Source organism: Heptranchias perlo, chromosome 36, assembly GCF_035084215.1.
Source record: "Heptranchias perlo isolate sHepPer1 chromosome 36, sHepPer1.hap1, whole genome shotgun sequence".
Taxonomy (NCBI): domain Eukaryota; kingdom Metazoa; phylum Chordata; class Chondrichthyes; order Hexanchiformes; family Hexanchidae; genus Heptranchias; species Heptranchias perlo.
The window spans coordinates 10,179,515-10,192,760 of NC_090360.1; the positions used below are offsets into that span (position 1 = coordinate 10,179,515).

The following is a 13,246-nucleotide window of genomic DNA, read 5'->3' on the forward strand; positions in this document are numbered from 1 at the left end:
CTGGCTGAGAACTGGTGAAATGTGACTCTGGGGTGATAAATACATATTCAGTGACAGTCATGGCTGAGGCACGAAAATAACTGAATTATTGTGAGAAATCAATATCTCTCACCAGAACAATTTAATAAAATAACTGACAGTGTGACGGAGATATAGCTTATTTCTAATTATATGATTGTGTACCCATTTCCTTTCTGTGTGCACTACTTAAATTGCAGTCCTCATAATGGCTGGCTTGTTTCGATTAACAACTTTTATATTTCTCTCACTTTGAATTTAGATTCCTCCGATTTAATTTCCAATAAATGATTCGGCTGAATGAGGAAATTTTCAGCCATTTAATGAACCAGGTCTTGTCATACTATGAGCAACTTAACATATGTCTCCTCCCAACTCCATCACAATACACAAGGATAATATACATAGATCCAGGTGGGATTGTGTTTGTTTACGAACTGCCATGCTTCAGTTCCTCTTCCTTTCCCAACAGTAAAAGTAGATTATCTTGCTGCCCATGCAGATGCTTAATAATACAGGTAGCTACAGGAAGTCTCAGATCTATGACTCACAAAGCCCCTTGTGTCTTGTGCAAGAAAAAATTCTACTCTCTCCTTTCAAAGCTTTTGAATGGAGAGAATATCTTTCCATTATTGTGCTGTACTGGTTATCCGTTATTTTTCATTGACACCCCCTTAATGTTTTCTCTTTCCATGGTACAATCATACATTTTCTAAACCTTGGGAAAGCCAAAAAAAAAGCCCATGGCTTCATATTTTATTGAGAATGCAGCATGGTTAAATGCACAGTGCAATTTCACTTACGAGCAAGAAGAATAATGTGACCATAGTAAACGCATGAAATGATTTGATTTTATTCTATTAAAATTACTAAACAGTAAAATGCACAGCTATTAAATTAGGCTCAGCTGTGGAATGCTGCAACATACTGCTAATCCCTGGAGAAGAGTCCATGTCATTAGCAGAAATAAGAAAATGAGACCAGGCACAAACATGCTTGCAGTAAGATGGCTGGAAGCAACATTTCATCTCCCTGTAAGGAAGTGAGAATACAAACTACAGTGCAATTTGTCAACTGGTCAGTAGGCATTTCTCACTGCTCTCACTGCATCCTTGCAAATTGGGTCCAGTTTCCCATCACCTCCTAAAAATGAAGCAACAAGAAAAAGTAGTGTACAAGCTCAGTATATAGATTTCTAACATTTATCACACTGAGAAACTGTTTTAAATGATCTTCGTTACATTAATGCAGTTATTTATGGAATATATTTTCTAAATCTCGTTTCTGCCAGCTATATATTTGTACAGCGTAGAAAGTGAACGTAGCTACATGTAATCAATATTATAGCTAATTAATATTACAGGTAAGTAAGTATCTGTATAAATTAAGACTAAATCCAAAGTTCAAATTGTTCAGTAAACATGAGGGAGCCTGTATTTGACTGGTCCACTTGGCTACTTATCCACAACTGAACCACGGGAGATATATACCCTCTTTCTTTTCTTTCCCTCTCGAACCCCAACAAGGTCACCAGAGACAACCCACTAAAACCAATGCCGACAAACCATGATCACAAACCACTTTTCACAGTCATGTCTTGCCACTGACATGATTGAGCTGCAAATTTTTTTAGTGTCACAGCAAAACCGGCTGTGCATTTGGTTCCTCAACAAGAGCAGGCCGTGTAAACCACATCTGAACTGGTTGAAATTAGGCCAATATTTGGAATCATTCAATAATCTAGTCCAGGTCACTTCTTTTGGATTTAATATTTTTTCTCAACTATCTGGTACAGCTCTATAAATATAATTGTTACACAATTTGTGCTGGTTCTGTAAAATGAACAGGAAATTGGGAGACAGAGTGAAGGTACAAGTCACTATATTTACAAATTTTAAAATACAGTCTACTCTTAATTCAAATGAGCTGATAAATCACTTTTTTTGCACTAAATTCCCACTTTCCTATGTTATTTACATTGGTTAATTCAAATTACTAGATGATTCAGTTTTCTTTTTAATGGAAAAAAAACAACTTTGAATTATCAGGAGTATTTGAAAGTCATAAATAATGGGATGAGCTGAACCGACAGCTACAAAGATCCAAGCTATTGCAACACATGGTGCCCATAGGGATTAACTTCCAGCTCTTAGAAATTGTTTGACCTAAAAAATGGGATAAGTTCAGTATTCAGTCCCTAAGGAGAGTAACTCCACTGTTGCATGTCCCCGCACTATGCCAGCTGCAAACTGACAAATCTCAAGCCAACTGCGTTAGGTGGATTTGAGTGACAATCACTTGGTTGGGATCATCTGTAACTGCAAGGTTCCTTCATTGACAAAAAGTTGAGAACTACTTACAGTGAAACACTACAAATAATATGACAGTGAAACTTAAAAGAGGTAGTGTTGTCATCAAAATGATTGGCAAATTTCTTTGGAGGGAGAAGAACTGTATTTCTCACCATGTACAAGTGGTGCATGCTACCTTTGATGCAATCTATGTCATTGTGCTGTGTGGTTGTCAACAAATGGGGAAGACAATCCCCATCATTTTCCATCAAGACGCATTGTTTTCAAGTGTTAGAGATAAAGTCGTACATAGAATTTACAGCACAGAGAACATGCCATTTGACCCAACAAGTCTATGCTGGTATTTATGCTCCACACATTTAGTGCCATTAAATATCATTTTTAAAACTGCTACAAAGAATTATCATCAACCTTTGGCACCTGTAACACTGCCGCACATTGAGCATGGTGCTCGGCATTGTGAGATGGTGAGACCTGCTCAGCCCCTGTCGTGCAGTGTGCGCCATAATGTATCAGAATTACAATTCTGGGCACCACACTTTAGGATGTCAAGGCCTTAGAGAGAGTGCAGAAGAGATTTACTAGAATGGTTCCAGGAATGAGGGACTTCAGTTATGTGGAGAGACCGGAGAAGCTGGGGTTGTTCTCCTTAAAGCTGAGAAGGTTAAGAGAAGATTTGATAAAAGTGTTCGAAATCATGAATGGTTTTGATAGAGTAAATAAGGATAAACTGTTTCCAGTGACAGAAGGGTCGGTAACCAGAGGACACAGATTTAAGGTGATCGGCAAAAGAACCAGAGGCGACACGAGGAAACATTTTTTTACGCAGTGAGTTGTTATGATCTGGAATGCACTGCCTGAAAGGGTGATGGAAACAGATTCAATGGTAACTTTCAAAAGGAAATAGGATGAATACTTGAAAGGAAAAAATTTACAGGGCTATGGGGAAAGAGCAGGGGAATGGGACTAATTGGACAGCTCTTTCAAAGAACCGGCACAGGTACGATGGGCTGAATGGCCTCCTCTGTGCTGTACCACACTAAGATACGACTACTACTATGATACTATGAATTACTTCCAACGCTGAGGGCCTCCACACAAGTTGTGCCCTGTGCTCATTAAGGGGCTGAATAATATGGAAATTAGACCATGCCTCATAATGTCTGGAGTGCCTGAACTACACTCTTAGTGCTATATAAAATGGTTGCTGCAAAGGAGGCCCCTTCCTTCATGTTGGGCGTTACTGTTTAAAGTGACTTGGTCCAAATAGGTGCTGTGTATTTTTCAAACTGTTTTAGTGATTCTTCGTTGTGTAGTTTTTATTTGCTTTGTTCCTTTGCTATTTATGTTTTGTCAGAAACAAACTCACTGTTGTCATCTTAAAGCTGTATCTGCCTGTTGCCCTGGGGATATTACATTGAGTGCTGCCTATATGGATATCCCTTTGACCTCCCTCTGTATTTGCATGTTGTGGACAACGAGAAGGAGGCATGACAGACGGATGCGTTTGCACCGTTCACACTCAATTAAGATCCAATCTTGCACCCGCAGCTACGTGTACAGGGCTAGACTATCATACCAGAACATGTCAAATACACCTGCATGTAGAGATTATGATTCCTGAAGGAGCACATCACAAAACTATGCAAACTCCTGAAGTCAGACCTGGGAATCACTTCCATGACGGGGGCAGCACAGTGAGTGGCTGTGAAGGTAACTGCCTCATTGGGCTTTAATACTCTTAAGGAGCTGTGGGAGATCTCTGCCACATCTGCCAACCTTCAGCACACATGCACATCACTGATGCATTAGTTGCTACAGTTAGTATCTTCATCAGTTTCCCTTTGGAATAATATGGAAAGCAGCCCGAAACATGAAGGAGTCCTCCACTTCCACTATGTGATGATGCCCCAGAATGTAGGGCAGTATTGTGGCCATACACACTTGGACCACATTATCAGCCCATTTGGTTATTTTGCTGTTCATTTGTGTTATTTATCTGTGTTAATTCTTTCAATATTTTTGTTCTAAATAACGAGTGCTTTCAGTGTAATTAAGGAACTGGCACTGAACCTGACTGTGTAAGGGAGCTGAATCAACATGTGTAGTTGAAATGACAATTACTGAGGCACCCTGGGTTAATGACTGTCTTTCTTGGTATCAATTCGGCTCAAAGCATCAGAATGAGCAATTCCATCAACCATGTCCCTTGATAAGATCCTCAGTGTTCAGTTTCAATAAAATAAGCACCCAAAAAAAGAGCCAAAATGATGTTGAAGCTCTTGATGCTCCCCAAGGAGTCATTCAGTAAATGTGCCCAGTGCGGAACTGAGGCATACAGGCAAGGAAGATCCCAGATTCACCCCCAGATTTGGTCTGTGTTGAGTTGGCTGGAATGCAGCTGGTATGTGGCCATACTATGCATGTTAATTAATACACTCCTCTCTGGTAGCAGTCATAACACCTTCATTTTATGTCAACCTATAATGCCATCATTATTTGATGCACTAGGAAGGATGCATGGATGACTTCTCGGAGACCAAGGTTATCCTCTTAATCCCTGACTCGTGAGCCCTTTGAGACAGCCATGAACAAGAAAATGCTAATATATTAATGTATGTAAATGAGTAAGGAGATAGTTTCATCAGCAAAGGTGGTTCAGGTACCTATGAATCCTGCAACCACATGGCTGCTAGAAAGTTAATTTTATGGTTAGTTATATGTGTGTTCACATGATGCTGCTACTTTGCCTCACTAATCCTTTTTAGATACTAACAGTCAACAAGAGGCTGGGGAGACTAGGACCTTATTTACTACCTTTATTTTGATGGTAAATCTCTCAGGGTGAAATTGGACCTTGCTGGGCCTGTATTCCGGTCAGAAAATGGGTGCAAAGAGATCATTTTAGGGGACCAACCCCCCGCACCTGAATAGCGTCGGAATCACAAATAGCATCGGGCCTGCTGCATTCAGGATTACTTGGTCAACATGCAGCCTAATCAGTGGTCCTCAAAGGGACTGCAGGAGGCCACCACCAAGTTTTTTTTTAAATTCCTCCAGACCACCGAGTGCCTCCCCTCCTGACTGCCTCCCCTCTTGGACTCAACTTAGCTCCTCTTGCTGCTTCCTCCACCCCCCCGGAACCAGCGAGCTGCCTCGGGTCGCATCTGGTGACCACAACTCGCTGGCATTAAACAAACGAGGCCGATGGACCGATTTTCGGTGGTCCTGCCACCGGCCTCATCAAGCAGGTGCAGCGTACGTTGCACCTGAATCAAGCCCTGATTTGGGCGCAATCCAATTTCTCGGCCTCTATCTCTAAAACTGCTTGCCACTCACAAAAATTACATTGTGACATCCTGATGCATGTCCAGTAAGTTCTGGAACATAGTTGCTCACTTCCACATTGTACAGGGCTTTGTACTCTTCCATTTGCTTATCATACAGGATTCCATTTAATCTGAATTGAACCCAGTCACAATGAGCATACGAGAAAGAATACGAATGTGAAATTTGTAGCATTTGTTGATTATTTTTTCTGTAGCTGGCAAACTCTGGTTTTGTTGCATTCAAATATGATTGAATTAGAATATAGTGTAACTATGGGGCAATGCAATGGGCAGCACTCTGGAATTCTACATACTAAGCTGGTAATTTCACTGTGGGATGTTGACCAGAGGCTAAGCATTTCTTCCCAAGGAAGGAAAATGAGGAAAGGACCTGAACTATAAAGGAGAAAGACGAGGGGAAATGTCAAACTTTCATAGATGCTCAAAATAAGTCACTCTCAAAATTTATATCCAGCTTAGAGTGTTGGTAAACTGGCACAGAAAATGTTTTTTTCATACAAAAGGAAGACGTTCCACTCGTCCATAACTATAATTAAACTGAAGTTATGACATTAGATTAATTTAAAGATGCTGCAATGAGGAGATGCCAGGGTAGGTATACCAGATGGGTGAGATCAAATGCGCCGTCATTCAAATTATCTTGTGATCTTGTGAACTGAAAGGTCTGCATTTTGAATTGGTTTTACCACATTCTCAAATTTGTTGGAGCTAACTGTCTCTTCAAACACAGATGGAGGATTGTAGCATCAAATTAAAATCAGTGTCCATTCTCAAAGGAAAGCCAGCGTCTGATCAGAGGGAGCCATTTGGAAAGTTTGGTTCAATTATAATGACGAGGTATTAAGGCAGTAAGACACATAGACAGCTCCCTCTAACCTTTGCATGCTCAATTGTGAACCCAGTGCTTGATTGATGAGGGAAATGCACTTTAGGATTTAGCTAAAATCTGATTTGCCGTAAAATGTTTTAAGATGGTGCTATTAATTACGTCAGTCCTGCAAAGACACTGCCTATTAAATAAATATATTTTTTACAGCTTTATTAGCCACTTATGTGAGGGAGGAACACAAGCAAAAATACAAATATAAGAAAGAAGAATTTTTTAAAAAGCTCATTGGTAGATTCAAGTTTGTAACAGTCAAACATCTGAGATAAAATTGAAACAGTAACGTCAAGCTACATAAATTAAGACAGGAGATATTGTGATGAGTCTTGACAAGGTTAAGCTGAAGAGATCCAAAAGAGGCCTATTGAAGCCCAATATTAACGAGGTATGTGGAACTACAACAGCACGTGACAAAGTATACATTAGGAAAACTCGAGTGAATGCAGGGAAGGTGAGAGAGGAATAAAGAGTCCAAATAACTGTGTTTATTCAATGGCCTCCTGTTTGTATAATTCAAGCATAACTGTATGAACTACTATCTAACTCCAGTCAGTCCCCAGAATTCTCATGGCTAATTCTCTGAAAATAGAAAATGTGAAGTATTTTTTGTTGGTCTAAATTTTTCATTACAGTGTTACATATAAAATAATTGTGAGAATTGCTTACCAAAATCAAGATGTGTTATGTTACACTTGAAAACAGACTCTCCTTTCACAATAAGTTCCACGCTGTTCCAGTCCAGACATTGTTCTTGGATCCATGTGTGACCATCGGCCTCCAGAGCAGCTTCAAAAGATGGAAAACTCAATTAAATCTATTTTTTATTTAAACATTTTGGGAACATCCGTCATACTGCAACCATCACACTTCAGACATCATACTTTGTATAAAACACCAAACAAATTGCAATTTAAAAATCTTCCCAAAAAAAGAGAAAGAAACATTTATTTACTGCTGTTTTCTGACCTTGATTTAGTCTGGAATGAATGATGAGGTAAGAGGAAAGAAGCCAAACAGCTACCAATCTAGAAAAACTTTGAAGGGAAGAAATAGTTAAGCTTTAATTAGCCCGAGTACCTTTTTACACAACTTCCCCACAGGCAATCCCTGAGCCTGCAAGATACAGGTGAACAGAAAAATTTGGCAACCATTGTCCAGACTCAAGACCATCATTGAACATAACACGAGATCAGCTGGTAAATATTGTTGAGGAATATAACCTCTTAAACTATGTATCTCTTTCCTTTAATAACTGAAAATTTTAATGTGACTTATTGGGAGTAATTTTAACCTAACTCCATCGACTTCAATGGAGAGTAAAATTGGATGGCGTGTAAAACCAGTGTTGCACCCGGTCCCTTGGATTTCCCAATGGATGGGTTAGATTAAAATAGTCCCCACTACATCTGTTTCCCAGAAGAGTTCCAAATATTCAGGAATTTTGGTAACCGTCTCCTCTCTGCCAATGTCCTCAGCCATCATCTCCAATTTTTCTTTACTGAGCAGAATTCTCCTGCACAGCCTTCCAGTGTTGTCATACACCAGAAGTACAGAATTTAGATCAATGTCATTAAATTAAACTTCACTGTGTTGTTAAAAAAATACATCAAATCAGAAGTGAGAGAGCACTCAGCAACCATCGACTGACAAGATATAGATGGATTAAAGAAAGTGCTGGGATACAGATGCTAGGAGAATTTCTGCACTGACAATTACAAAGATTTTTTTCCCTGAAGTAGCTATGAATTAAGCTTCAGTAGTCTCGAGATATATTTTGGAATACAAGACATTTGAAACTGACAGACTAAAAAAAACAGTTTAGGGAATAAAGATGAAAGGAATAAATTTAAAGTTATAGTCGTATTCAGTAAATAAAGGACTAACATAATTAGATAAAATATCCAGCTAGTAAGCCAATTTGCTCACAGCAAGGTCCTGCAAACAGCAATGAGATAGATGATCAGAGAATCTGTTGGTTGAGTGATAACTATTGGCCCGCACACTAGAGGAACTCACCTGCTCTTCTTCGATAGTGCCGTGCGTTCTTTTATATCCACCGAAATGGGGAGACTGGCCCTCAGTTTAATATCACATCTGAAAGGCAGCATCTGCAAAGGTGCAGCATTTCCTCAGTGCTACACTGAACTGTCAGTAAAGATTATGTGCTCAAGTCTCTAGAATGGGGTTCAAACCCACAACCATCAGACCCAGAAGCAAGAGTGCCAGCACCAAGCTAAGGCTGACGCTTTACTCTTGATATGGTAGCCGAGTGGTAATGGTACTGGACTAGCAACCCAGAAAAATAACCATGAAAGCCGATTGTTGTAAAAACACAATCGTTTTTTGTCATCATGAATGCATATGGTAACCTAGTGGTTACGGTTCTGGACTAGCAATTCAAATGTTGATGAGTTCAAAACCCCTCATGGCAAGTTGTGGAACTGAACACAATAAATCTACCACCAGGGAATAAAATTGTCACAGGAGCTGCTGGATTGATGTTAAAAATCCAACTGGTTCACATGTCCTTCAGGGAAGGGAACCTGCCATTCTTTCTTGATCTGGCCTACATGTGACTCTAATGGCCTCAGGGCAACAATGAGTAATAAATATTATGTTGTCCACAGCCTAAGAACATTTTTTTTAAATGACAGGTGCCCAATGCAGTAATTTGTCATTGTACAATGAATTGCAAACACAAATAGGTTGTTGAATCTTTTTATGAAGAAAGTGTCCCTTTAAATGACTTCAGCTGGACAAGTGTAACAGCGCATCCTAACACTATCACCACTCCGCACAATCATTTGTGGGCCCCGCCACATGTCACTTTGTTCACTCGCTATTGGTCTGTAGCACACTCACTTGTGATTTTCAAACTTTAATGTGTGGGAACTCCTGCAAGTAATGGCATACTCCTAGAGGCTCAGGGCCTAATCTCTCAAAAGACAGTGTCAGCTATCCAAAGTAAACAATGTTATAATTGCAGAAATTGGCTTTGGTAGTATGGAGCGAGAGAAATAACATGCTAATAAACCAACACAAACAAGTTTGATGATAGACCAACTGAAATCTGAAGCCAACAGAGGCCTCTGGAGATCCCTCATGGACCCAGAGATCTAGGGCCCCAGTTTGCATACCTATGATGTGCAACCTACTAAAATATATATTATGAATATAATGTATGACAGGCTGTTGTAACCAACGAATATAATTGCTATAAAAAATTGACCAGTAATGATTTCACGAGGGAAATTGTTTATTGTTGTATTGACACTATCACTGTAGTATCGGTGTGAAGTGATTTCACTTGGCACCAACAGTGCAGTGGTAAATGCAGTCTGAACCCGGTGTCAAGGCTCAACTGGACATATTGGGAGTGAGACTCTGTGGAGTCGCTGGTCTCACTTGGGTGAGTGACTCCTCTGGAGTCAGTTCAGGCCTTGACACCCGATTCACACTCCAAGTTTAGTGAAGCCACTTCAGCTTCGCTCTGACACTAAACTTACGATGTGGAGATGCCGGTGATGGACTGGGGTTGACAATTGTAAACAATTTTACAACACCAAGTTATAGTCCAACAATTTTATTTGAAAATCACAAGGTTTCGGAGGCTTCCTCCTTCCTCAGATGAATGTCAAGACATTTTCAAATAAAATTGTTGGACTATAACTTGGTGTTGTAAAATTGTTTACAACTAAACTTACAGAGTGTGAATCATGCACTGTTGGATTTCTACAGCCTTTTATTTTGGGATCCCAGTCGTGGTGAATTGTTGACTCTTGTTTGCTGCGTTCACACATCTTCCAACTCTCGGGTTCTCCTGTAAACGAACATATACATTTATACCTCAGCGTTGCTCTTACTGAGGAATATGTCCCACCCCCCCCAAAAAAAAAACAGTCACGTGTAGGAATTCCACCGAAATCTGCCAAGTTTAGAAAGATACCATGTGTTTGAAAATAATCTGCCAATAGGGTGTGCATCCACCTCGGGGTTTTTGGATGTTTGTTCGCCCGATGGGTGGGTTAAAGAGTGAATAACGCCGCAGGTCTGACCTTGGCAGAGCTTAGTAAGGTCTGAAATTCTGCCCTCTCTTACCCTGCAACCCCTGCAACCGGAACGTCCTGAAATCCACCACCCCGCACGATTCGTACGGCCCATAGAGAATGGTCACCTGAGCTTCCCGCGGCATCCCGTTAACTCAACCTTCCCAAACCCCACTCTCGCTCCTGACAACAATACAAACCGTTACTAAGGAAGTGAACTCACTCATGAAAGTCACACTTGATGTAAACTTCCGGAGGGAAGTGTCAGCTCACCTTAAAAGGTAACATTTAGAACAGTCACAAAGACCAGGAAAAGCCATGAGTTCCACCGAAGATCTTGAGTCACTCTTCCAACTCTTCCAACCTTGCATCTCTTCCAATCTCTCCACTGCTTCACCTGGCAGATTAGCAACATTTTTTCTTCGCTGCTGTTTGAAAGCTAACTCTTAGTTTGAGCTGATAGTGGTTTGATGCTTTGTTTTATAAAGTCCTTGCGATTTTTCAGCACTTTGGCTGTAACGACACACATACGTCCCAGACAGTGGGATTGGGTCAATGTTTATGGGTATACCGTTACTGTTTATAAAGGCTGAGAAACTATTGTGTGTAGGATTCGGCATGTAGTTCCTCTTATCAAATTTGGCCACCAAACCAATTTGGACATTTTTGTGTCTTGTATTTGACTTTTTTCCTTCCAGGTTTTGGTTTGGTGGCTGTTGAAATTAGATTAATGGTGTAATGAGTTTTTAGCTTTTCACCATTGTGTGCAATACCCCCCAAATGTTTCATTGTGCGGCAGTCCATTGATGGAAGAGCATCACTTAGCCTTTCCTATGGATTGGTGCCTCATAGTCAATATCGTAATTTAGAGTGGTTTAGGAGACTGAAGGCCTCCACTGCTGTTTTGTTTGTGAGGAGCATCTCCGTTTCTGTGGTCAGTGATGGTCTGTACAGGTTGTTTAGTTCCAAGTTCCAAGAATGGATCTCTTGCCTTCTTGTCTAACAGTAGTGGCTTCCATTTGTATTGCTTATACGAATATGATTTTCGTCTATTATCTGAAGTTGGAATGAACTGAGTCTGATATGATTGTATGGTATGATTCACAGTTAAAACAGGAAATGTTGGAAACACAAGTGTGGTCTGCAATGAATGTCAGTCTTTTGCAAAAATATTCTAAGATGTGCCATAAAGAGTTCAGTATATTCTATTCCTCATTACCAGTATAAGCAAAGAGTTTCTCTCCATATATCAGTGGTGTGATTTGGCCTCAAATGTAATCTGTTTGTGTTCTTTTATCTTTACTATAGTCATTACTACCTTTTTAAATCCAGAGATGAGTTGATGAAATTTTCTTGTTAGATACAACATTCCTATATTATACATTTGTAAATGTAAGTAATGAATTAATATGTATATTTTAACATTCGTTTGAAAGTACCTCGTTGTCCATGGGCGACATTTTGAGAGATGGTGGTCTGCACTATTCATTCCGTGCCACATCCTCCCTCCCCCTTTGTTCAATTGTAACAAGAAGTTGCTGATTTCCCAAATTATGTGCAGTTTTCTTGTCAGAGAGACATAGCCCTGCATCATCATTGTTGTGGGAAATCACCACTCGGAGTCAGACTTAAAGATTCAACATGCAGTTTATTGAACAAAGCTTTGGGAGAAGTGCTTGGCACTCCGCAGTGCTCGCAGTCAACTTCTCAATTTTAAAATGGCCGCTGAGCTTCTTTTATACATTCCAAAGAGTCGACAAGTACAGACATTTAGCAGTTATTACATCATCAGCCTTGGTTAGTTACACATTAGCCAATTATTCCCCCCTAGCAACAATTGACCTCCAATCACATTCCTTTTAAAAACAACTGTTATCAAGAACATATTGTTTTGGTTCCGCTTTATCTTAAGCTGACCATCTGGAGGTCTGGTTTTTGTCTGTTCCGTAGTTTTTATACAATAACAGGATGTAGCTCAAGGTTGCCTAAGTCAGCACATTTTAATGTCTTTCCACAGAGTCCATTTTGTTCCAAGTAACCATCTCACATTTACTCCAACAATTCCCCCTTTTGGTCATGATTATGGCTTAATAATCATCTAGACCAATAATGATAGAGTTCTTGCAACGTTGGTCCAGCACTCAATACACAGCCTTTTCGGGTATCTACCTTCCGTGATGTTCTGTGCGTATGCCTAACCCGTAACTCACAGGTTACACGTCACAGATAGATGTCTTCGGGTGTCCCCATTAGATGTTCTTCTTCGGTGACCACACTGGCTCCTGGCACAATTCGAGCCATCATGACTTTACAGCAGATATTAAAACATCCGATAACCAAGCATAATAAACTTTCAAATAACTCCCTTGTACATTCCTCCAGTGATACTGCCACCTCCCTAATGATTAATGGCCTCTGGGTGCTTATCAGCCACAGAGGCCTGCTCTTTTACAAGGTCGTAAAAAGCTTGTTTGATAAAGACAGCAAGCCCTTTATTCACAGCTAACTAACGTATATTTTACTTTAACATAAGGTTTACAATAATGCAGAAGTTTGTATAGTGCTTTTCTTACATTCCCTCCTGTTCAGCCGACAGGAAAATTCCTTTTAGGTTCATACCTTGGTAAAACAAAC

General features: G+C 40.1%; 1 protein-coding gene across 1 annotated transcript; it reads right to left on the reverse strand.

Annotated features, from left to right (window-relative positions):
• Positions 1-855: 855 nt before the first annotated feature.
• c36h10orf53 (chromosome 36 C10orf53 homolog) lies at positions 856-10,792 on the reverse strand. Its single transcript, XM_067972352.1, has 3 exons — positions 10,665-10,792; positions 7,233-7,352; positions 856-1,161 (listed from the first exon to the last, which is right to left on the reverse strand). Exons 1-3 carry the CDS (start codon positions 10,756-10,758, stop codon positions 1,097-1,099), a joined length of 279 nt encoding a protein of 92 aa, XP_067828453.1. The 5' UTR covers positions 10,759-10,792; the 3' UTR covers positions 856-1,096.
• Positions 10,793-13,246: the final 2,454 nt, after the last annotated feature.

Excerpts from the sequence above, each read along its gene's own strand:
- c36h10orf53 (XM_067972352.1), bottom strand. The coding sequence starts at position 10,758 with ATGCCGCGGGAAGCTCAGGTGACCATTCTCTATGGGCCGTACGAATCG. Across the intron at positions 7,353-10,664 it reads CCGGTTGCAGGGGTTGCAGG|CTGCTCTGGAGGCCGATGGT; the intron begins GTAAGAGAGGGC and ends CATCTTTTGAAG. Across the intron at positions 1,162-7,232 it reads CATAACACATCTTGATTTTG|GAGGTGATGGGAAACTGGAC; the intron begins GTAAGCAATTCT and ends CTTCATTTTTAG.